The sequence below is a fragment of the Rhinopithecus roxellana genome, chromosome 17 (assembly GCF_007565055.1).
Source record: "Rhinopithecus roxellana isolate Shanxi Qingling chromosome 17, ASM756505v1, whole genome shotgun sequence".
Lineage (NCBI taxonomy): Eukaryota > Metazoa > Chordata > Mammalia > Primates > Cercopithecidae > Rhinopithecus > Rhinopithecus roxellana.
Genome location: NC_044565.1, coordinates 5,360,882 through 5,384,998, shown reverse-complemented (window position 1 = coordinate 5,384,998; position 24,117 = coordinate 5,360,882). Strand labels below are relative to the sequence as shown.

Here is a 24,117-nt window from a genome sequence, read left to right as displayed (position 1 = left end):
GTGGGCCTGGGGCGTGGTGTGTTCTGTCCAGTGTGTGTGAGTCTGTATCTCTGTCCTAGCTGGTACTCCCCGGGGCTGGCTGGACCTGGCCTCCGCTCCAAGTCCCCACCTCCACCCTCAGCCAACCACACAGTGGATGCTGCCCATCCTGAGCCCCGGGGAGCCAGATGAGCTGGTCTGGTGGAATGCCTGGGCAGACGGAAGTGCCCCTGACACACCCCAGGCGGTCGGCATTCCCCCCACACCCTTGCCTTTCTGTGCCACCTCAGGCTGCTTGGACAAGAGAGGCCCAGGACCCCAGTCTCCACTTCCTGCCAAGCCTATAACCCCTCTTCCAACCAGTTCCTCTGAAGCTCATGTTGCCCAAACTGGTGGAACCCTGAGATCAGGAACGTGCTGGCGCACAGGCAGGGCCAGCCCAGCGCACAGCCACGTGCGGTGCCACTCTGGTCAGGTGTCTGGGGCTGAGTCAGCTCCTGGAGCTGCAACTTCTTCCCCATTCTTCCTCTCCTTCCGTGGACTGCTGGGTCAGGAGCTGTGTCTCTGAGGTCAGATGCCAGGAGGGTGCCGGGTTGGCAGCAGCAGTGGCAGGAGACACCTGAGCTCTCCCTTTTGGCATGGGGAGTTTGAGATGTTCTCACTTACCCTGAGCCTGGGGGACGGTGCCTAGGCAAGTGTGGAAGCCCAGGGCCACGGCTGGACCCTCTTACTTGGCACTGCCCCCCCATCCTGTCCCGCCCCCAGCCTGCCTCTAGCAAGGAAAGGTCGTCCGCAGCAACTCCCTCAACTTCAAGGCAGACACCAAACCCCTCCCTGCCTGTGCGCTCACAGCTCTAGTGTGGGATCTGACTATCCACAGCCCACCCCAAGTCGGGGAACTCCTCACTGCCCTTCAGGCTTCAGTACAGGGCTGTCTCCCAACCCGGCAGGGCCTGTGCTTTCACTGGAATGCAAGCCCTCCTGCTCCCTCCAGCTCAGCTCAGATTCCCGACTCCAGCCCAGCCCCAGCCCGGGAGGCCCTGGGGCCAGGTGAGTGTGGGCTGCGTGAACAAATGACACAAACAACACAGGACAAGCTGTGGGGAGAAGTAAGTGATTCGTGTTGTTTCCAGGTAGCCCCGCTCCAAGTCTTAGGGGGACGCCCCTGCACGCAGACTGTCCACTGGGGCCTGCAGCTGGCAGTCTCAGGGGGATGCCCTTGCATGCAGACTGTTCACCAGGGCCTGCAGCCTCTCAGACAGCACCACCTGCAGGGAGCAGAGAAGGAGAGTGGTGGGCATGGTGAGGGCAGGGGCACACAGGGCAGAGGCACACAGGGCAGGCCTCCCCCCAACCTGGTACTGTGCAGGGCTCTGCAGCCGCCTGTGCTCAGGGCTGAGTTGGCTCAGGGACAGCTGGACCAAGGCTCTAGACTCTGCCAGGGATGGGAGCGGCTCACATAGCTGCAGGGAAGAGGCAAGGAAAGAGAAGCTTGGGGCTGGCTCCTGGTCAGGGCTCTACTGGGGCTGGGGGACAGGTAAGGGCGGTGGGGTAGCCACCTGTCCTTGCTGGAAGCAGAGCCGCAGTAGTGGCTCCACCTGGGCTGGCCTCACGGTGCAGGGCTCCTGGGCCCCTGGAGGCCACACCCTCAGCTCCTGCCCAGCCTGTGGCGCTGGCTCCTCTGCTAACTGCAGCACGTCCATAAGTAGAGACCCTGTGTGGGTGGGGGCAAGAATAAGGGGGGGCTCTGGTGTTTTGAAGGTAGACAGCGGGGGGATGGGAGGGTCTCACCGTCAGAGCCCAGGAGCCGGAAAGCAGCCTTGCTCCCAGGTAACGTCTGCTTCTCGGGGTCCTCCGTCAGCTTCATTCGTGGCTGGCCCCCCACGGCCACCAGCTGCAGGGAGAGGGCGTTGAGCTGGCTGGTCCTCATGCCCTACCCAGCACCATCCCTCAGACCTGCCCCCACCTGGGCCCCCAACTCTGTTCCCACCTTATAGACGCAGCCCAGGGAAGGCTGTTGGGGGCAGGTGACCGCACTGGTGCCAATGCCAATGACATTCACCTCACTGCCCTGGGTGGGGGAAAGGAGGTGGCAGTGAGCCCAGCCAGAACCTGCAGGGGCCCCCAGGAACCCCCCCAGCCATCCTCTGCCTACCCCCTCATCCACCCCACCTCCTGGGCCAGTCGGGCCAGCGCCTCCTCATCAATGTTGTTGCTGACTGCAATGGGGACTGACGCCAGCCAGGGCACCTGGAACCTGCCGTGTGGGTGGAGAAAGGGTGGGGGCCGCCCCTCAGGTCTTCCAGATTCACCCTAGTGTCCCCCTGCCCCCCCAACCTCAGTCAGGGACACCTGCGCTCACCTGCTTGGGAGCTCCTAGAGAGCCCCACCCCTTACCTCCCTGCCACAGCCTGCAATATCACCTCTGAAACTACAGCAGAGTGCCTCACTGTCCTTCCCTGCCCCATTCCCAAATCCTGGCTCCCCAGGGATCTCCCAGCAGGCACACCTCCTCCCCAGGAAACTCACTGGGCTGCAGCAGCTCGGAAGACCTTGCGGATCTCCTGGGCCTGCTGTAGCAGGTCGCCACTGTCCAGCCTCACGCCCACTGCCCGGTAGCCCAGCTCTCCCAGGGCCAGGGCGACTGCTAGGAAGTTGGGGAGACCACTCCTGCAGGAAGGGATAGGGGTCAGGGGCTGCTGAGGCTCTGCTGAGCCCACTCCTGAAGTGCCTGGGCTTACCTCCGCACGCTGTAGGAGTCCAGGAGGCCCTGGAAGGCCCGGGGGAAGGCCAGGGCATAGGCCACAAAGGCTGCCCGCTCACCTGGGTGTGGCTCCTGCACCCCCAGCCCCAGGTGGGCACACACGTGCTCCAGCCACACCTGGGCTTTGGCCGCCAGGTCCACCCCAGGGCCCTCACCAGCTGCTGGCGCCAACATCTGTGGAATGGGGTTGGTGAAGAATGGGGGCCAGGAATGCAGAATGAGACCTGGGAGCAGCCAGGGACACCCTAGTTTGAGGGCAAGGGTAATGCAGCCCGTGCCAGCTTCCTGGGACAGCACTGGGGTGACCTGCCTGGGTGGCACACCTCTCCCCAGGGCAAGGGCTGGCTTGAGGCCTGTCGCCTGGAGACAGCAGGATTGAGAGGAGGGACTGACCGGGTCAGGGGGCACCTCACTGCCCGAAAAGGAAGTGACGAAGGAGTGGGCCAGGGTCCCGGCCACTGGCACACCTCGGAGCTGGCCCGCTAGCACGTTGCTGCTGCTGTCGAAGCCTGGGGAGGAAGGTGTGGGATTGGGCGACTTTGGGCCAGGACGGGGCTCCTCCTTCCGGGCCGTTGCCTTCCCCCAGCACCAGACCCTCACCGCCCAGGTAGCTGTAGGTGGAGGCTGTCAGGCCCCCATCCGGGCCCTGAGCCCGCCTCAGGCCCATCTCTAGCAGCCGCTTCTCTGGCCCTGCGATCAAGCGGAGCCGCGCTGCATTGGTGGCCACCAGGCTGTAGGGAGACAAGAGTCACGGGGCCCAGGGTGAGGGTCGCCAGGCCAACCAAGACAGCGGTTACCTGGGGCCTGGAACTTCCAACCCGGGAACTCCACCCTCACCCAACCTCTCCTTACACCCTACACAGTGGGGGCGGGAGGCCAGCCCTGGGACCCGTGGGCAGCCAGCCCTGCGGCCACAGTCCAGCACGGAGCCCCAGTGCTGGGGGCCCATCCCAAACCCACGCTCCCTGCCAGTGGCCCGCAGCCCACCTGGCGTAGCTGACCAGGCAGAGCAGCGGTGTCTCCAGCAGCTGCACCACCAGCAGCGGCCCGGACACCTGCAGGAGCGGCACCTGTGGGGAGCAAAGTCACCTCTGCGCCCGGCCCAGCACCCCGTGGCCGCCGCCCCGCCCGGTCACCCCTACTCACGCCCGGGAAGGCGAGGGAGCCCTCGGGCAGGGCTCGCACCGTCACCTCGGAGCAGTCGAGGGCCCGAAGGTGCTCGAAGAACGCAGGGTCTGTGTCTGGGGGCAGCACCGAGGCCAGGAACTGCACGTCTGGAAACGAGGTAACTGCGCTGAGACCAGCGTGGGGACAGACCAGTCGTGGGACATCGGGGGTTCCATTGCGGGGCGGGGACTTCCACCGGCCATAGGTGGGGGCGTCTGTCAGGCGTGGGGGGATCGTGGGGTGGGGGTTTCGGTCGGGCGTGGGGGGCTCCCGGGGTGGGGGCTTCCGTCGGGCGTGGGGGGTTCGTCGCGCAGGCAGGGGGACTACCGGCGTCCCGCAGGCGGAAGGCGCGCAGGAAGCGCACACAGTCGCGCAAGCCGGCGGCCAAGGCGAAGGCGCCGCCGAACGGGCAGCGGCGGAAGAAGAGCTCGAACTCGGCGGCGTCCCGCGCCCGGCCCGCGCGCCAATAGCCCAACGCCATGGTGGCCTGGTAGAGGTCGGTGAGCAGCGGCCGCGCCGCCGCGCGCCCCTCGGGGTCCTGTTCCGCCGCCATCCCGCTCCCGACGTCCGGACTCCGGCCCGCCCCTCCCCGGCCCCGTGACGTGCCCCGGCCTATGGCGCAGTCCCGGTGGGGCTTATCGTGCGGTTTGGGAGCGGCAGGGGACGCGCTGGAGGACGGGAGGGGTCTAACAGTCTCGGTGCGCTGAGAGGGGCTGAAACAGCTGAACCCGGGATGGGGTGGGAGATGTCACCCAACTCCTCTCGGACCCCCAACCCCACTCCAGGCCCAGCGGCCTCTTTGGAGCGCTGCCCCGTCCTGGTCACCGGCGGTGCCCTCAGTGGCCCGTGTCTCCACCCCTTGGCCGGGCAATGAGGTGCAGCTCAGGACTTGCCAGGAGGCGGAAAGGGTGGAGGACAGACCAGCCAGACTCCACCCGCACCAACCCAGAAGACAACCGCTGGCCAGCAGCCAGCGCCTGCCCTGGGCCTGGGAAGGGAGGCCAGAGGCTGCCTTAGTTGGAGCTTGAGCAGCCAGGCTAGGACGAGGGAGCCCAGATGGACGCAAATGTCGTTTGGAAAGAGCTTGGCATCAAGGAAAGGGAGGCGTGGGGCAGGGGGGCACAGGCCCACTGTCGACTGGCACCAAAAGACCTTCTGTCCCTCAGTGGTGGCTTTTATGGGATCCTGCACTCTAAGCCCCACAGGAAACTTTCTAAAGCTTCAAGGGCAAAGTCAGGGGCCACTACCCAGGGGGAATCTATTCCCCTGTGGCTTGGGGCCCCGAGGACACCGTCTGACCAAAAATAAGCAATTACACCCCATCCTTTTTCACCCCAATGCAGACATGTGTGGTCCAGGGGAGGGAGCGTGGCCATGCATGCTGACCACATGGGGCTAGTGGGGCTGCCAGGATGTTGAGGCACAGCTCCACAGAGCCCAGGCAGCCACACTCCGGCCACCCCAGAACATCATGGGAGGGGCACAGTCCCTGGAGCAAGGGGCAGGGCTTCCAGGAATGAATGAGGGGACGGGAGGGCTGTGACAGCACATGACAAAGGGCATGGCAGCAGGGCTGGGAGTCACTGGGACCTCTTTCCTGGACAGTTCCAGGGTTGCACGCTGGCTCCCATGGGGACAGTGCCAACAGGAGGCAGAGTGGTAGGGTGGTGGGCTCTCCAGATAGTGAGCTAACAATTTGTTTCTGGCTTTTTAAACCCCTATGAATTGGACTTGCTTTTGCAATGGAAAGGAGAAGAGGGGGGCCAGAGCTTTGGGAGGGAGTGGCCAGGAGATGGAGGGACAGGCAGAGGTCTGCTGGGGGCAAGGTCACATGGCCACAGAATGTGGCAGCAGCTGAGATGACTGTGTGGGAGCAGCAGGGCAGAGATGGGGCTGAGACAGGGAGGGAGACAGGCCAGGGGTACGAGCAGGAAATGACCAGGACAGGAGCCAGAAGGCCGGTCTCAGTCTTTAATCGTGGCAGGGCCTCACGCACGCGCGCACACACACACACTCAGGCTTCAGATCTTGTTGAAAGCTGCGATATCAACACTCTGCACCTGAGGAGAGGTGGAGGGTGATGGTCAGGGCTGTTCCCCTACAGCCCACTCGGAGCCAGGAGCCTCCTCTGAGCGGGGGTTCACTCTGGGACTCACTCCCCACTGCTGTGGGGCCAAGGCCCCCAGTCTCCTCTCCCCTCCTCTCCCCGGCCAGCCCACTCACGTGCTCCTCAAACTTGGTGATCTCCTCCTCCAGCAAGTCTGTCCCCACCTTGTCGTCCTCCACCACACACTGAATCTGTAGCTTCCGGATACCGTAGCCCACGGGCACCAGCTTGGAGGCCCCCCAGACCAGCCCATCCAGCTGGATAGAGCGCACACAGGCCTCCAGCTGGGCCATGTCCGTCTCATCGTCCCACTGTGGGGAAAGGGGAGGAAAAGCTGGGGTCAGCCACCCTCAGAACACCCAGGAAGTCCCTGCATGCCCCCTACCCCCTACTCACTGTATGCACAATTGTTTCCTTAAAGGGCCCTCAGAAAACAATCCAAATTCACACCTTCCTGTCTCCAAGTTTGTGTTTATCCCAAGACTTCTAAACTTGGCGTTAAAGTCTCCCCAGAACCAAGAGAGCAGGGGGAGGGAGGGTCACAGGCTGAGCCAGCTGGGCAGGCACCAGGGCAATGCCCGGCCCCCAGAAGCTCCACCCTGCCCACTCACAGGCTTGACATCCAGCAGGATAGAGGACTTGGCCACCAGTGCAGGCTTCTTGGCCTTCTTCTCTGCGTACTGCCGCAGCCGCTCCTCCCGCAGCTGTGCCGCCTCCTTGTCCTCCTCCTCATTGTCGCTGCCAAACAGGTCAATGTCATCATCCTCGTCATCCTCTGCTGGTGTGGCTGGCTTCTTGGCTGGGGGCTCCACTTGGCGCATGGGAGACACATGCTGCCACAGGGGAGGGGACAGAAGGCATGGCTGAGATGCCCCAACCAGGGCCCAGAGCTGCCTGGCCACCTCCTAGGCCCGCCTCCCTCCCTCGACCGGAGCAAGGGCGGCCCCTGTGCACCCCAGCTGTGGTTCCCCACATGCAGGCCCCAGGAAAGACAAAAACTGCCTCTACCTGCCCAGGGGATTAGTGCAGGCCTAACTGAAAATCTTCCTGGGGACCTGAGGACTCCAGTATTGTGGCTGCCAGCTCAGCACTGCCGGAGCCAGTGTACATGGAGACATGGAAGCCAGCAGGGCCACGTGGTCCCTGCAGTGTCAGGCGTGGGGAGAGCACTCACCTGGGTCTGCGGGGCCGTGGCCCGGTGGCCAGGCGAGCTCTTCTCCAGCACGTTCAGCCGGGCCTCCAGCTTGGAGATGGCCTGCTGCAGCTCCTGTACCACTGCGGGGGTAAGGGGAGCACGGTTAGATGGCAGGGGCCAGGGATAGCCCCTACCCACTGGCCCGGGGCCTCACCGCCACGCAGGCTCTGGTTCTCCACTTCCAGACTGGCGATCCGGATGACAAGCTCGCTGTGGTCTCCGCTGGGGCCGCTGGAGGCCCCGGGGCCTGAGGTCTGCAAGGCAGGAGGAGGGGAGGGCTCAGTGCCCAGCCTGCTCCTGGGGTCCCCTCAGAGGCTCCAGTCAGCTCCACCAGGTCCCCCTGCCATGCTCGGGACTGCAGGAACTCAGAGAAGGAAAACTCCGGCTCGGGAGAGCAGGAGGTACCCCCTGCTGATGCCCAGCTCAAACGTATGACCTCGGAGATGGTGGCCGCCACAGACCACAGTGAAATTCTCAGCCAGGAAAAGTCCAGGACAGGAAGCTCTTGGTGCCCCAAACACAGAAGCTGTGGGGAGCTGGGCCATGACTGTTGCTGCCCGTCGGGATCCTGCTGAGCAGCCAGGCTCAGAGGCTGGGTGGGAGATGGTGAAGGACTCACAGTCCTAGGGACAACCTGGGACAGGCCTCAGGGGACCAGGCAGCACTGGAAATGGGAGGCCCCCCGGGGGGGGGGGGGCAGGAGGAAGGAGCCCACCCGTGTGGACAGCAGCCACCCAGAGCTTTGTCTCCATGGGCCTCACGCCTGCCATCTCACTCAGCAAGCCAGTCTCTAGGTGCCCCAGGGCCCCAAGCCCACCTCATACTCCGCCATAGCTCAGACTGATGCCCTGGGGCCCAGACAGGCTCCTAGCCTCCTGGCCCTTAACACTAGCCAGTCCTTACACATCTACCTGCAGGCATGGGCCATTTAGCCTGCCCACCCACCAACACGATGGCTCTAAGGACAGGGTGTACCTGGCTGCATGGTGCTCTCAGCCAACCCTATCTTGGCAGCTCCCCGGGGCTCCCTCTCTGTGAGGAGGGGCCTGCAGCAGCTGGGCAGACAAACCTGCTCCTTGCTAGCAGGTGCAGACACACTCAGGCCTTTGCCCAATGTGCAGCACCAGCCCTGGGGCCCTCCTGCCACAGTCCTTGGGCCCATGCTGTGGGGAATGCTTGTTTGTGTACCTGGAGAGTATGGGAGCTAAGCCCCACAGATCATGGACGATGACAGGAGCTAAGCCCCACAGATCACGGACGATGACGGGAGCTAAGCCCCACAGATCATGGACAATGCCAAGACTGTGGCCCAGGAGGCCCACCTGGCACAGGAGGAAATGGGCAGGGCAAGGGCAGGCTGGCAGGGGCGTGTGAATGGTGGTGGGGGTGCGGAAGGCACCAGCAGAAACTCTGACAAGCTCTGGGGCAGAAGCTGGAGCATGGGAGGGCCAGGCTGTGGGGCGTCAGGGGGCATGGAGAATCACAGCAGACCTCCTGAGGGAGTGGGGCTGGGTCCCGAGGAGGCTAGAATCTGTGAGTGGCAGGGCCAGGGCACCTGAGGCCTCATGCACCCCAAATAGCAGGCCCAAGGACAAGGACAAGGTCCCCTTTGGAAGAGGCACTAAGTCTGCACTGGCCCCGAGCTGCAGGATGAGCAGTGGGGACTGTTTCACCACTGCCCTCCCGAGGCCACCAGGCCAGAGCCCACAGCACTCAGGACAGAGGGGCAGCCCCTCCCTTGATGCTGACTCAGGAGGGGACTAGGGACGCCAGGCATCAGAGTCCCTGAGCACAGCTTCCACGGGGCAGGTTCAGGTCACCCAGTGCAATCAGAGCGGGCCTCAGAGAGCCCCTCAGGGACCTGGGGGATGCCAAAGGCAAATACTTCAGAGCCAGTAAACCCTGTGCCAGCACCACATTCCCAGAAACCCTGCAGTTCTGAAACCCCAGTGTCTGCTGAGCGCTCCCACCCCAAATCCAAGATGAGACTGGGCCCCTGCCATGGGCTGAATAATGTCCTTCCAAATCCGCATGCTGGAGTCTTATCCCTCAGTATCTTAGAATGTGACCTTATTTGGAGACAGGGCCTTTACAGAGAGAATTGTCACTGAGGGGCAGGGGGGTAATCCAATCCGACTGGTGTCCAATAAGAAGACATCACGACACACCAACACTCTGAGGGATGACTGTGTGAGGACATGGAAAAGACTGTCTACATGCTGAGAGGCCTCAGGAGAAACCAGCTCTGCTGCCACCTCAATCATGGACTTCCAGCCTCTAGAGCTGTGAGAAAATACGTGTGGTTTAAGTCACCTAGTCTATGGAACTTTGTTATAGCAGCAAACCAGTCCCTAAGCTCTAATAGTGTGACCACCTGCCTGTCCCAGAGACCATGACCTCGGGGTTGACCCCACAGAGCCAGGGCTGAAGAGTTCCTGCAGCCCCAGGGCCAAGCCCCCGACCGCTGCCTTCTGGGCACTGGAGGGCAATATGCCTGACTTGGGTGCAAAAATCTGTAGAACCTTAATCTCGTGTCTGCCTAGCCTGGACCTGGTCAGGTGCCTGGGCAAGCCAGGGGTGCTGGGCTGGGATCTGGGCAGAACGCAAGGCACAAAGCACCACCCACCTGGTAGACAGGAGTGGCAGCCCTTCCTGGGCCCACCCACCCAGGGATGCCTAGCTTATGGCTTGGGAGCCAGCACACCCCTAGCTGGCTGTGACTGTGGCAGACAGAATCATGGCCCCCACAAAGATGTCCACATACAAGTCCCCAGAGCCTGTAAATATAGTCTCCCATGGCAAAAGGGATTCTGCAGATGTGGTATGATTAAGTTAAGCAGATCTCAAGATAGAGAGAAGATGCTGGATCACCCAGGCGGGCCCACTGTCATCACAAGGGCCCACACGAGGCAGCAGGAGCAAGGAAGGGGAGAGGCAGGCTGAGTGACGAGACAGCTGTTTAGGAGCCTCGGGCCAAGGACTGTGAGCAGCTTCCAGCAGCCAGACGAGACAAGGAAGCGGACTCTCCCCGCAGAGCCACCAGGAGAGACAAGGAAGAGGACTCTCCCCATAGAGACACCAGAAGGACCACAGCCTTGATTCTGCACCATAAGATGATCTCAGACTTCTGGCCTCCGGAACTGTAAGGTGAGGAACTTGTGCTGTTTTAAGCCACTGAAGTGTGACAGTGTCACAGCAAAATCAAGTGGAAACCAACACAGATCTTGGCCCAGGAAGTGGGGTGCTGCGGGAATGCCTAACAATGTGGAGGTGGCTTTGGAGTTGGGCAGTGGTGAGGTGGGAAGAACTCTGAGGAGCATGACACAAAAACCCTAGACTGGGCCGGGCGTGGCGGCTCACACCTGTAATCCCAGCACTCTGGAAGGCCCAGGCAGGCAGATCATAAGGTCAGGAATTCAAGACCAGCCTGGTCAACCTGGCGAAACCCCGTCTCTACTAAAAAAAAAAAAAAAAGGAAAAAAAAAAAAAACCCAGCTGGGCTTGGTGACAGGCACCTGTAGTATCAGCTACTTGGAAGGCTGACGCAGGACAATCGCTTGAACCCCAGAGGCAGAGGTTGCAGTGAGCCAGGATCATGCCACTGCACTCCAAGCCTGGGCGACAGAGCAAGACTCTGTCCACAACCCACCCAGCCCTGCCAAAAGAAAAACCCTCGCCTGTCTTGAGCACACTGTTGACAGAATTCAGATGCTAAGCCCCTCAGTGAAGACTCAGAGAAGGTGAGGAGCAGGGCACATCATCTTCTAGAACAACCTAAACCTAAACCACCACGAACATGCTGTTGGTAGGAACAGGGGTGTTAAAAAATGACAGCGGGGGGACCATGGGCCACACAGGAGTGCTCCCTTCAAGCCTCACGCGGCCCACGGGTTGACTGTGGCTGCCTGCGACTAGTGACGCCCTGTTGCTTCCTTCTTCTTTTTCCCATTTTGAAAGGGAATGCCTGTCCCACAGTTGTATTTTGGGAGCAGATAATTGTTTTCCAGTTTCACTGGTCCACAGATGGAGAGGAATTTTGCCTCAGGATGGACCACGCAATCCCCCATGCCTGATTGGATGGGATTCTGGACTTTGGGGGGACTCTGTGGGGGACCCAGGCTTCTGTAGATGTTGGTGGGGAGCAATGCACCTTACGAATGAGGCAATGAGAATCTCCAACGCCCACGTCCCACCCCCCAGAGCCTGCAAATCCACTACCTTATGTGGCAAAAAGAAGAATCAGCAAATATGATTAAACTCAGGATTTTAGGCCGGGCGCGGTGGCTCAAGCCTGTAATCCCAGCACTTTGGGAGGCCGAGACGGGCAGATCACGAGGTCAGGAGATCGAGACCATCCTGGCTAACCCGGTGAAACCCCGTCTCTACTAAATAAAATACAAAAAACTAGCCGGGCGAGGTGGCGGATGCCTGTAATCCCAGCTACTCGGGAGGCTGAGGCAGGAGAATGGCGTAAACCCGGTATGCGGAGCTTGCAGTGAGCTGAGATCCGGCCACTGCACTCCAGCCTGAGCGACAGAGCAAGACTCCGTCTCAAAAAAAAAAAAAAAAAAAAACTCAGGATTTTGAGGTGGGGAACATCCTGGACCTGGGACCCTGGTGGGCCCAAAGCAAACACAAGAACCATGTAAGTGACAGAGGGAGGCAGGAGGCTCGGAGAGAGGCATGAGATGAAAGTGGAGGCAGGGGTGACGAGGATGCCTGCTGGCCACCTCGAAACAAGCAACATGGGCATCCACTGGAATCTGGAAGAGGCAAAGGAACAGACTCTTCCTGAGCCTTGGGAAGGATGGCAACTTTGCTGACACTGGGGTCAACCTCGTGAGACACATTTCAGACTTGTGGCCTGGAAACCCGGCATGATACATATGTACTGTTTCCAGTGTGAAGCTGTGGAAAGCCATAGCAGCAGCCACAGAAATACTGACCCTGTTCTCGGGGCCAGGACAGTATCCCATCCCAGGGAGAACACAGTCCCAACTCCTTGGGAATACCAGGGCTGCCACCTCCCAGAGGACAACCCTTCCCCAACCAGCCTGTCAGGCTGTAGCCACTGCCTCCAACTTCTGACCCCAGCCTGGGGCCTGGAGGCCAAGCAGGGCTACAGGGCTCCTCTCTGGGCCTCCAACTCAAGATGGTGCCAACTCTAGGCTCGGAACTCCTTGCACCTTGCAGAACCACTACTTCTCTCTCCCTAGTGAGGCAAGATCTAAGAGGGAATGCAGGAGGCCCCGGCGGACACACAGTCCTGCCACGGGGAGCAAGCAGGGAGGCACAGGCCCTCGCGGCAGGCGCCCACAGCACACCCTGCGAATGGCACCACTCAGCTCCCAGCGGGCCCCGCAGCAACGGCCAGTGTGACCGCCAGCAGGCAGACAAGAGGTAAGCACGGAAGGGACACGAGAGTAAGAACACTGTCCATGGCAGTCCGGGCCTGGAGGCCACAGAGCCACACGTCCCAGGAGCACAGCGCTGTGCACTCCGCCCTGACTCTGCTGTGAAGCCAAACAACCAGCAGCATCAGGAAAAATCAGACATGCTACTTGGCCGAGCAGGAGCCCGCGGGTCCGTGGGCCGCGGGTACTCACTCCGGCCAGGGATTTCTGGATGTTCTCTCTGGCTCTCGCAATGTCACGAAGGATCACGCTGGCGCCATTCTCCTGCAGACAGTGCAGAAAGAACCAGTCTTTTTTTTTTTAATTATTAAAAAAGAATTTAATTAAAAAACAAACCAAAAAATCCCATGAACCCTCACATAGAGACAGCAAGAAAGTATTGCACAGAACGAGAGCTCAGCAGGCTAGAAAAGTGGGAGGTGCCTGAGGCTGTGATGACAGGCACAGGCGCCCATGTCTGCGGGGAATGAGTGCCAGGCCTGGCCCCACGCCATCTGCACAGGCACCAGCAGGAGGGCCCTGAGCAGACCCAGCCCCGGGGGCCCGGCCAAGGCCGCCTGCCCCAAGACCCCACGCCCAGCACCCACAGCAGAGCCACTGGGCCAGGGTGCCTCTGCCCTCCTAACCTGGTTGAACCCTCCTTGTGTGCCCCGGCCACTCCTGTCGGGCAGCAGAGCCACCCAGCCACCCCACATGCAGCCCTCACCTGGCGGGAGGCACCGGCCACAGGCCCGTTCATCTGCTCGTAGAATCTCCTTTCTGCGTCGTCATATTTGAACTTGTCAAACCAGATCTTCTCATGTACTAGGAAGTTTGTAGCCATTTTTCTGCTGGGAGGGGAAAGAGGCAAAGTCAACATGGCTGGGAAGTGGGGTCGAGGCAGCCCTGGCCTCACCCTTCCCCACAGAGACCCCCGTCAGAACAGCCCAGAAGCACCAGGGTACGGCAGGGCTGACACCTACTTCAAACACCAGTGGTTCTCCACAAAGCGACACCAAGCCCGTACGCCCTCACCCCACATGGCGTCCCCAGGCCTGTCTTCCAGACGAGGGGTTCTCAAAGTGTGATCCAAGAACCTCTGGGGGTCCCAAGGCCCTACCCTTTCACTCACATGAAGCTGGGTTTATGTCAAACAGCTGGAGTGCGGAGGCAGGTACGAGGGCCCAGCTGCCTCCCACTAAGCCAGACACCCGAGAGATTTGCAAAAATCTCAAGCAAGACCATTCTGCTCACTGAATTTTTTGGTTATGGGAAAAGTATTTCTCATAAAAAAAAAGTAATATGTAACAAGTTTCTTCTTCAACAAATAATTACACTTGGCGTTTCTTTTTATTTGAGACGGAGTCTCACTCTGTTGCCCAGGCTGGAATCAGTGGTGCGATCTCAGCTCACTGCAACCTCCGCCTCTTGGGTTCAAGTGATTTTCCTGCCTCAGCCTCCCAAGTAACTGGGACTACAAGTGCGTACCACTGTGCTTGGCTAATTTTTTGTATTTTTAGTAGAGACGAGGTTTCACCATGTTGGCCAGGCTGGTCTTGAACTCCTGACATCAGGTGATCCACCCGCCTCGGCCTCCCAAAGTGCTGGGATTACAGGCGTGAGCCATCGCGCCCGGCCCATTTCTCAGTTTTAATTGCTAATGTGGTAAAAATCAATAGGTGCAATGAAAGCTCTTTGGGGTCCTGAGAGCAAGAAGGTCGAGAATTGGCGCCCTAGACAGGGACTATGACCTGCAGGCAAATCCAGCCTGTGGTTTTACTGGCACACAGCCCCACCTCGTGCTCTTCCCACTGGCCGGCAGCAGAGGAGCTGGGCAGACGACTCTGTGGCCGGGGCCCAGACCCTCTGGTTCTTTATGGAGTTTGCTGCCTCCCACCCTGGACTGGCCAAGACCCTCCTACTGTCCAACCAAGTACATCAGAAGTGTCCCCATCCCACTCTGCCGCCAGTCTGTGCGTGGACTCTGGACCATCGCTGGACCTCGTCAAGTGTCCTCTCGGTAACAAAGGGCTGGAGTCTGTGAGCCTCCTCCGCGTCCCTGACCCAGGACACTCTTCTGGCGAGAAGGGACCAGGCCACCATGAATACCCGGGCAGGTGGAAGGGCGGGAGGTTAGCATTCCCCCATGGGGTCCCGCCCTCAGGTGATCTTGTCAACCAGCAAATCCACACCCCTGGGGGTCCAAGGTTGGCACCACTTCCTTGGGGGCTTAGGCAGCCGCTTGGGACACCCGGCTGGGACCTTCAGAGTCCTTCCCTGACTCAGCCCGCCCCACCACCAGGATGTCCTCACCAGCAGGCCAGCCTCGCCACTTCCATGCCCTCTGTATTCCCTTCCATGTCCAATCGCCTACCCACCTGCCTGGCCCCAGAGACCGCTGCTGGGGTTGCACCTGCACCCTGGAGCAAGCCCCCAGCATCCAGAGGGAGGTCACACAGACCGGGCACCCTGGGATGGGGGCCACCTGACCAGCCATATGCCCATGCATCTGAGATGCCACCACCTTCCCTCAGAGGTAGTTTCAGGTGACAAGGAAAGCTGGGGGTGCCCAGGACGGGCAGGCAGGGACATACTGGCTCCCACATCTCATCACAGGGGAGCGCGAGGGCCAGAAACCAGCTTCAATGCTTCCTGCTCCTATGGGTAGCCTCGTCTTCTCAGCCCTGGCGCGTGACAGCCACAGGGGACTCGGGGAGCTTCCCAGCCCAAGAGGGACCCTGGGCGAGGCAGAGGTTCTGCCCTGTGTTGACCCCTTCCCTGCCCCCATCCAGACAGCCCAGAACTTTGTAACCCCAAGCAGTGTCCCTGGAACCCATACTGCCCAAGCACAGCACCACCTTTACTCAGCCTGCTGCTGCATTCAACTCAGCTGGGCCCAAGGTCTCGGGGAGCCCCCACCCCAGGTGGGCAGGGGAGGAAGCTGGAGGAGCCCCAGCCTGGGACGGCTGTCCCTGTGCCTACAGCCCAGGCTGGGTGCCCACCCAGCACGTTTCTCCTACTTGGGTCTCAGGCTGGACACGGACAGGCCAGACCGAGGACCGGGTCGGTGAGCCAGGGAGGCAGCTTCGAGGCACCAGGCCATGCGCAGGGCCTCGGCAACGTGGTGGCGGCACTCAGCGCTGTCATAGGCGGGCTTGCTGAGCCAGGGGGCCTCTGCATCCTTCTGCAGGAGGTAACAGTAGGGCAAGGCAGAGGGGGCCTCCCCATCGGCCCGCCGCGGCCCAGCCCGCTTGTTCCCTAAGATGTTGCGGCCCCGCCGGTCTCTGCGGCCCCTCCGGGCACCCTCAGCCAGGCCAGCTCGCTCTTGCAGGCGCACTTTCCCCGGGGGATGGCCGTCAAACAGGGCCTCATAGTAGCCCCTCTCAGCTGCATCGTACCGGGGCTTCTCCAGCCACACCTCCCGAACCAGGGCCTGCAGGCTGCCCAGCGGGGGCTGGCCATTGGCCGGTGGGCTGGGCTGCTGGGCCAGGTTGGGGACGGCCGCCTGCTGGCCTGTGTCGGGAGTCCCCTGCCTGCGGCTGCCCTCGGGAGCCAGCAACAGGGACTGAGACCACTCCACAAAGGCCCGCTCAGCCTGGTCGAAGGAGGACTTGTTGACCCAGGTCCCCCAGGTCACGTGGTGGCAGGCCACCTGGCTTCCATGGATGCAGGGACCCCAAGGGGCCAAGGCAGGAGGCTGGGCTGCCTGGGCAGCCCCATCTGCCAGCTTCTGGCGGTAGGAGCTCTCTGCCTGGTCGAAAAGTGACTTGTCCAGCCACACGCGTTCGGCCGAGAGGCCCGGGAGGGCCAGGTCCGCCGGGCCGAGCCCACTCTTGGGGGAGCGCTTCCTCTTTTTCTGCAGGGGCTTCCTGCTGTCCTGACTCTTCCTGGGATCACTCCTGCTGCTGCCGTCAGGGGTCTCTGCCTCATCAGTGTCCTCAGGGTCGTCCTGGCCGGGCCCATTCATGGCTGGCCCCTCGGCTGGCAGCTGCTGGGCGGAGGCGGCCGCCTGCATGGCCTCATGCTCGTAGAAGCGCCGCTCGGCCTCCTCATACTTGTGCTTGTCTTCCCACACGGTCTCCAGGGTGCAGGAGGCCTTCCCACTCCTCATCTTCCGGACACAGCAATAAAAAGCAAGCAGAGGGCAGAGTTGCAACACTGCGGGTGGCCGTGGCCCCGTGCCCACCCTCCCCGTGGCTGCCCTCCCAGGGCAGGGGCTGAGGATGCTCCCCCGTGGGGCTTTCATGAGATGACATTCAAGGACTTGAAAGTCAAGCCCATGTCGGGGATGCTCTGTTGTAAAGAGAAAACAGACCGGGCGCAGTGGCTCATGCCTGTAATCGTAGCACTTTGGGAGGCCAAGTGCCTCCCAATACGTGAAAAATACATACTTTTTTAAAGTGAATGTATGGCCCATGAAATATCTGAGACATACTTATACTATAAAATTTTTCATCATTTATCTGAAATAGGCTTTAACTGGCTAACTGGCTTTCTCTGCATTTTTGCATAGGACAGGCTTGGCCACCCCACTGTGGTGGCCGGTGTTCCCATGCCACAGAACGGCGTCTGTGGCTGTCCTGGCTACATCACTACCACCCCCAGAGCACACTCAAAGGTCTTAGAAAAGAGGAAGCCACGGCCGGGTGCAGTGGCTCACCCCTGTAATCCCAACACTTTGGGAGGCCTAGGCGGATGGATCACAAGGTCTGGAGATTGAGACCATCCTGGCTAACACGTTGAAACCCTGTCTCTACTAAAAACACCCACACACACAAAAAACAAACTAGCCGGGCGTGGTGGTGGGAGCCTGTAGTCCCAGCTACTCGGGAGGCTGAGGCAGGAGAATGGCGTGAAGCCGGGAGGCGGAGCTTGCAGTGAGCAGAGTTCGCCACTGTACTCCAGGAAACTCGCCTCAAAAAAAAAAAAAAAAAAAGAGGGAGCCTCTCTGTGAGCCTCACTGTCCTCCCCGGAAGGGGGCCAGGTGGCTGGGCAGAGGGTGGAGTGCCCACTCGTGAAGGGTCACATCAACGGGACTCGCCAGGGAGGATGCTGGTGACCAGTGTGTAGAAAGGAGGGGCCAAGCGCCTGGAGCACTGAGACGGCTCTGGGCTCTCTATCAGCCGCCGCGGCCTCCCAACTGGAGTCCATATCTTTGGGTCCATCCAAGCTAAAGGGGCATCATGGGGATCTCACAGTCCCAGGACATCAGGGTCCCCTCTCAGGTTGGGTTCTGTGTGATGTAAGAGGGACCATCTTGGTGGGAGGCAGGTTGTGAGGCTCCACCCCCACTTGCTACCCACAATGAGGCCTGGGAGCCTCAGCCTCCTCACTGGATGAGGTGCTCCCTCAAGCTCTGGGCAACCTCAGTCATCTGCTGCCCCAGTGCTCCAGCAGCCATGTGGGATCCTGCCGGGGGCATGCTCTGCTCCCAGGTGTCCAGCGTGGTGTTACAGAAAGGCCAGACCCAGAAGGCCGGGGCAAATCTGCTCTTGGGATGCAGGTCAGCGCCCCAGCCCGCGCTCGGCCTGCGATATCTTCCTCCCCAGCCATGCCCGACTCCAGGCTCTGCTCCCCAAAAGCAGAAACGCCTGGGTCTAACCAACACCTAGGAGCACCCTCAAGAGAGGGCGTGCAGCTGCCCCTCACGGACACTGCTGCTAGTCTGCTGCCTCCGCAGATGTGTCTAGTGGAGCCTGAGGGCAGACCCAGTGGCCCCAGGGCACATGGCTGTGACTGGGACCACCTGCCTGGTCTTCACCCAGAGGGAGGCAGCCTTCGGTCAAGCACAGACCCTTCACACCAGTGGCTATGGGTCTACGCCCCTCTCCTTGACATCCTTACTCAACAAAACCAAGGTAGGTTCCAGTGCCTCCAGTGGGGTGCTGAGCTGTCTACACTCCACCCAGGCAGGGAGGAATTTTGGGAAGGCCCCCGGCACTGCACTCTGATACCTCTTAAGTGGAACATGGAGTTTTTTCTGGGCATGTAGCCAGAATCCCTCAGTCCCAGCAATGAGTTCTAATGGCACCAACAAGGAACCAGGGCCAGGAGGCCACAGGGCCCATGAAGAAGCTCCCTAGGCTCCCCGGCTCATTCCTCCCCCAGGCTGGGGCAGCACTTACCAAGACCAGGCTGATGGGCAGAGGCAGGGGTTGGGGGTTGGAGGTTGGAGGTGGGAGCAAGAGCCCAGGAGACAGGGCATTGTGACATCGTGCGGTGGACCCCCTGCCAGTCTCTCTGATCCCATGGAAGTCCCATCAGCAGTGCCACTAAGCTGGCCCCCAGTGTCAATGCCCTACCAGACTTTATTGGTCAAGGTGGCCTCAGATTATGTTCTTGGGGGCTCCGGGCAGAAGCTGCTGCTCAGCGAGGGGAAGCCACTTCTAAGGCTCCTACTGAGACCTGGCACTGCCACCACTTCCCCACAGGGAGCAGCGTGTCAGGTGCTGAGCTGCCAGCCCAGGCCAGGACCCTGCTTAGGGCCACATAGCGTGCCCACCTGCTGCTGCCCCATCCAGAAAACCCAATTCCTCCACTTTACAGATGGGAAACCGCAGCCCCTCTGGGCAGACTGGGTCATGCACAAGTGGTGTTGGGGTTCCCTCGGGTGCAGTGATGGCTGGGGTTCCCTGGTCAAATGAAGGGGAATGGGGCATGAGGACAGGCGGGTACTTACTTTGCTTTGGCCGCCTAGGACAGCATGAAGGAAAAGCAGTAAGGTTAGAGGCAGCCAGAAAGACTAACCGGGTCAGACACAGCAGCCGGGCAGCCCGAGCTGGCCGAGGGCCTTTCCAGAAGCTGCTTGGAGAGGTGGCGTGGAGGTGACATTGATGGAGACGGAAGCTGAGCGCCAGACAGACCCGCCACCACCACAATCCCAGGTGGCAGCTGAGTCCACACGCTCGAGGCGGCATCACTCCATCATCCCCTGAAAGGGGAGCTCTTGGGATTACTGTTAGCTGGAGCCCAGGCAGGCCCTGGGGGACAAGCAGGGACCACTATCTGAGCCAACCTTTCCCAAATCCACCCACCTTGTCGTCACCTGAGCAAGGCAGCCTGACATAAGGTAAGCCAACACCCACAAGCATCCCCTGGAGCTGCCAAGGAGCTCCCCAAGCCCCTCCCCTGCACTGCCCCTGTGTCTGGCCCCTCCCCTGCACTGACCCTGTGTCTGGTCGGCTGAAGGAGCCCAGAACATGACAAGGACCCTTAAGGGGGAGGCAGCCCAGGGCCCGCATTGGTGCAGGGCCTCTCTCAGCAGGAGCCACCATCAAGACAGGGCTGGCACCCAAGGGCCCCAGCACAAGCCGCAAAGGCCTCCCAGACTCACCCTCCCACAGTGTGCACACAAGGACAGGACCTTCACCCCATTTACTCCTCAGCTGGAGACACTAGGTGTCCGGCTCCTAATCTCACACCAACCGGAGCTCTGGCCCCAGGGAGCACCCTGCTGGGAGGAACTGGGCACCCTGCAGGGGTCAGGTGGAGATGAAGATACTACGGAGGCAGCTGCCCCATAGGACCAGTAAGAGGGGTCTTGGGTGGGCTTCCCTGCAGAGAGGAAGCCCTCAGGAGACACCACAGTGAGCCATGCTGGAGACCTGGAGGCCGGGCCCATCACCTGGGGAGCTGGCCACTGACAGCGGGCAGACAGCCTCCCAGGAGAGCCAGCATAGCTCCCCACACCTCCAAGCCCACCTCCTCATTTCCCCGCTTCCTGTGTTCCCAAGCACGGGAGGACCTGCCGGACGGAGCGCACCATCTCTCCTAACAGAGATCAAGTCTGAGCTTCAATGCTTGCGCTGACAGGCACATGCAAGCCTCTCTCCTCCAGCACGAGAGCCCGGAGTAGGACGCAACGACTTTTTCAACTGCATCCCTACAGTCAGCCCCTTCGCTCCTGCAGTTTATCCAAGCTCGGGAGGAGCTTGCTAAAGAGAACACAGGGAGACAGCCGGCTGTCAGAGAAGCAGTCTTGGAAACGCCAGAGTCAGGCCCCAGAGGGAAATGGCCCAAGTATCCCTACTCTGCTCCTGGAAGCAGCCCAGGCTCACCACCAAGGCTCTTCCCTGCGGGGCAGACAGTGCCTGCTGAACACCCGAGCCTCTGGCAGCTGCCCAGAGTTTGAGGGTACGGTGGGGTCCTGGCTCTGGAAGGCTCCACCCAGCTAACAGGGCCTGTGACACAGGTGCCACCCAGCAAGACCCACTGCAGTGCCATGGCTCTCACAGCCTCCCCGTGCCTTCCTCGGAGCAGCCTCAGCAAGGACGCTCCTACCCAGAAGACTCCAGGTCAGGAGGGCAGGGCCCTGAGGAAGGTGAGGACATCCTGGAGAGCTGTGGCCACCAAGGTGCTTCGCAGCCTGGAGCTCTCCACATACCTGGGCAAAAGGAAGCTTTCTGGGAGGAGCTGGCTCCCAGGCCCTGCCCTGCACACCACCCCATCACAGTCACACACACAGACAGGTTCCCAGATTGTCCGGCCTCCACCGGGAGAAGTCAGGGAGGTGGGTAGGGGATGGGATCCCAAATTGTCCAGCCTCCACAGGGAGAAGTCAGGGAGGGGGGCAGGGGATGCGCTCCCGGATTGTCCAGCCTCCACCGGGAGAAGTCAGGGAGGGGGCAGGGGATAGGCTCAGCCTGTGCATGCCATCCCCCACAGCAGCACCTCTCTCTGGCCCACCTGGCTGGCCTGAGTCTGTGGACTGGCACTGCCTGATACAACTTTCAGTATTTTCAGTGCCCAAAGGGCGCAACGACTAGCCCTTAAAATGAGGCTAGAGCCCCTGAGGAAGTGGGTCTTTAGGCAGAACCACTGCACAGCAGGGCAGCGCACAGGACAGATCAATGTCTTCCTGCGTGGAGGCCTTTGGTCCTTCTTTTTTTGAGACTGAGTCTCGCTCTGTCACCAGGCTGGAGTGCAGTGGCGCGATCTTGGCTCACTGCAACCTCCAACTCCCCAGTTCAAGCGATTCTCCTGCCTCAGCCTCCCAAGTAGCTGGGACTACAGGCACGTGCAACCACGGCCAGCTAATTTTTTTTTGAGACGGAGTTTCACTCTGTTGCTCAGGCTGGAGTGCAGTGGTACTATCTCAGCTCACTGCAACCTCCACCTCCCAGGTTCAAGCGATTCTCCTGCCTCAGTCTCCCAAGGAGCTGGGATTACAGGCGTCTGCCACCACACCTGGCTAATTTTTTTCATATTTTTAGTAGAGACAGAGATTTACCATGTTTGCCAGGCTGGTCTCGAACTCCTGACCTCAGATGATCTACCCACCTTCGCCTCCCAAAGTGCTGGGAATACAGGCATGAGCCACGCAGCTGGCCTAATTTTTGTATTTTTAGTAGAGATGAGGTTTTACCATGTTGGCCAGGATGGTCTCGATCTTCTGACCTCGTGATCTGCCCGCCTTGGCCTCCCAAAGTGCTGGGATCACAGGCATGAGCCACCGGGCCCAGCCGCCTTTGGTCTTTTCAAGAGATAAGAAAAACAAACTCCACAGCTCCACATTCCCACTCAGCCACTTTCCTGTCTGACCCCTGGATATTCCAGCCCTACTGGGAAACACCAGCCTGCCCTGCATACCTCAGAGCACTCACTGTAGCTACCCAAGCCACCCTGCCCCAGGCCAAGCCCCACCCCAACCACGTCTGTTCTGAAATGCCACTGCAGGTCAGCTCCACGTCCAGCCCTGCTTGCGGGGCTCTGGCCGACCGTGCCTGCCCAGTGTAGCCCCCGTGCCTCCTGGGTGACTCCAGCACTGCACAGGCTTTCTGGAACCCCTGACAATACAAGACCCACGCCACACCTCACACGGCACCCTTGGCTGTCAGCGAGGCGGGAGAGCTGGAGCCCTGTGACAGGCTCCTACACCAGCACTTAGCATAACACACTGCCACCAGCTTCCAACACGCTGATGTCACCTCAAAACACTGGCACAGGATGATGACACACAAATGCTCAATGCCACATTTCCTGTCCTCAGCCCCCAGAAGGCTGATGCCAGTGCGCGGCACAGCCCCGATACTCTTTGTCCATCATCAAGCACGTGTGCCCACCTGTGCTAAACCCTGCAGCTTCACCCAGCAACCCAAAAGCAAAGCTCAGAGGGCCTAGTCCTCCAGAGGGGAAGGAGGGCAGCAGGGGCTCTGCCAGCACTGACTGTGTGCGAACCCTGCAGCAGCCCAGGGGAGATGCTACTGTCTCACAGGACTGGCACTGCACCCAGAAAGCCTCTACAGGGGCAGGTCTAGGAGCATGGCTAGGCCGGACGCATTTGGTGAGAAGGCGAAGGTGAGCGTCCACTTCCTCAGAGGACACTTGGGGGCTCCTTCCACATCTTCCGAGTACCTCAGCTGCATCCCCCACCCCCAGAACAGGGCTGGGCACACACAGGGGCTCCGGAAGTAACCAACTGCCTGCGAGCCAGCTGCTTAAGGCTCATGGGGTCCAGATAACGGGACGGTCGGAGCTGTAGAAGGAGGCTGCTCAGGTGAGATGGCCTGGCCTGCATCCCTGGGAGGTGAGCCACAGGCAGTGTCAACTTAAGGAGCACTCCGCCCTGTCAGGCAGGGACGACCCCAGGTTTAGCTACACAGTTCTTTTGCTGCCAGGTAGTCCTTCATTCTGGAAACCAATCCTGATATCTCATCAGATCCCCAACCCACTCCGCCCCCTTTGCCTTCTTCCACTTAAAGCCTCTGAAAGTACTACCACTTAGCAACACCATCCCCGCCCCCTTCAGAGGCTGCCCGACCACCCTATCTCCAAATCAAGAGACAGAAATTTTGACTCAGTCACAAAACAGGCTTATTCATTTCCGTGTTCACTAGCGTCTAAGTTCCAAGAGTGTTGCGTCCGTGCCTATCCCCTCCGTGCTCAGCTGATGCATGCAGTAACTGGTGCCTAATAAACACGTGGTGGATGAAGGTCTGCAGGCCAGAGAACAGCTGGGGCAGATGTTTGGTCTCCCACGGAGACGGCAGCAAACACAGGCCCTCAGGCCCCAGCAGCCTGGCCGAGGGGCTTCCTACGACCGGGATGCGCCGTGAGCCAATGCTCCCGGCACCCCCGGCCCGCGGACGCCCTCCAGGCCGGCCACGTGCCCTCGGTCTCCCCGCCCCTCTGCGCTCGTCCCAAGAGCCGCACTTGGCCCACGTCCCCTAAGCCGGCGCTGGCGCACTTGCGCCTCAGTCCCTAACGGCGCGAGCTGCTGGTGCCGCCCGGGCCGCCCGCCCTCCCGGCCTCTCGGGCGTCTCTGATGCGCCCGGCTCCTTCCGGCAGGGGCCGCGGTACTCACACGCCAGCCAAGGACGCGGCAACAAGGGAGGAGGAATCGGCGGACGCTGGATGCCTGAGGAAAGGGAGGGCCGGCCAGGCCGCGCACGGGAAATGAAGCACTGGGCTCTACCAAGAGCCGCGGGCCAGGGGCCCAGGGGGGACGCGGCCCCTGCACACGCTCCGCCTGGTCGCCGGGGCCCAAGACGCGCTGCGCCCCGACACTTCAAAG

At 60.8% G+C, this 24,117-nt stretch overlaps 2 protein-coding genes across 9 annotated transcripts; both read right to left on the bottom strand.

The window, feature by feature from the left end:
* Positions 1-1,081: 1,081 nt before the first annotated feature.
* NAPRT (nicotinate phosphoribosyltransferase) lies at positions 1,082-5,383 on the bottom strand. 2 transcript variants are annotated; one of them, XM_030921710.1, is made up of 13 exons: positions 4,238-5,373; positions 3,890-4,017; positions 3,731-3,813; positions 3,344-3,474; positions 3,137-3,252; positions 2,721-2,917; positions 2,509-2,649; positions 2,152-2,236; positions 1,970-2,050; positions 1,771-1,873; positions 1,539-1,693; positions 1,335-1,442; positions 1,082-1,247 (listed from the first exon to the last, which is right to left on the bottom strand). In XM_030921710.1, exons 1-13 carry the CDS (start codon positions 4,461-4,463, stop codon positions 1,185-1,187), a joined length of 1,617 nt encoding a protein of 538 aa, XP_030777570.1. In that variant the 5' UTR covers positions 4,464-5,373; the 3' UTR covers positions 1,082-1,184. The 2 variants fall into 2 exon arrangements, with proteins under 2 accessions (XP_030777570.1, XP_030777569.1); XM_030921709.1 differs by having other exon boundaries at positions 1,082-1,442; positions 4,238-5,383.
* Positions 5,384-5,867: 484 nt separating this feature from the next.
* EEF1D (eukaryotic translation elongation factor 1 delta) lies at positions 5,868-24,046 on the bottom strand. Of its 7 annotated transcripts, XM_030921707.1 has the most exons (10): positions 20,368-20,534; positions 19,285-19,298; positions 15,626-16,716; positions 13,333-13,456; positions 12,819-12,890; positions 7,367-7,466; positions 7,192-7,292; positions 6,629-6,850; positions 6,134-6,328; positions 5,868-5,970 (listed from the first exon to the last, which is right to left on the bottom strand). In XM_030921707.1, the coding sequence occupies exons 3-10, from the start codon at positions 16,714-16,716 to the stop codon at positions 5,932-5,934; spliced, it is 1,944 nt and encodes a 647-aa protein (XP_030777567.1). In that variant the 5' UTR covers positions 19,285-19,298; positions 20,368-20,534; the 3' UTR covers positions 5,868-5,931. The 7 variants fall into 7 exon arrangements, with proteins under 7 accessions (XP_030777567.1, XP_010383814.1, XP_010383815.1 ...); XM_010385512.2 differs by lacking the exons at positions 15,626-16,716; positions 19,285-19,298; positions 20,368-20,534 and adding an exon at positions 23,908-24,046; XM_010385513.2 differs by lacking the exons at positions 15,626-16,716; positions 19,285-19,298; positions 20,368-20,534 and adding an exon at positions 23,908-24,033 and having other exon boundaries at positions 13,333-13,453.
* Positions 24,047-24,117: the final 71 nt, after the last annotated feature.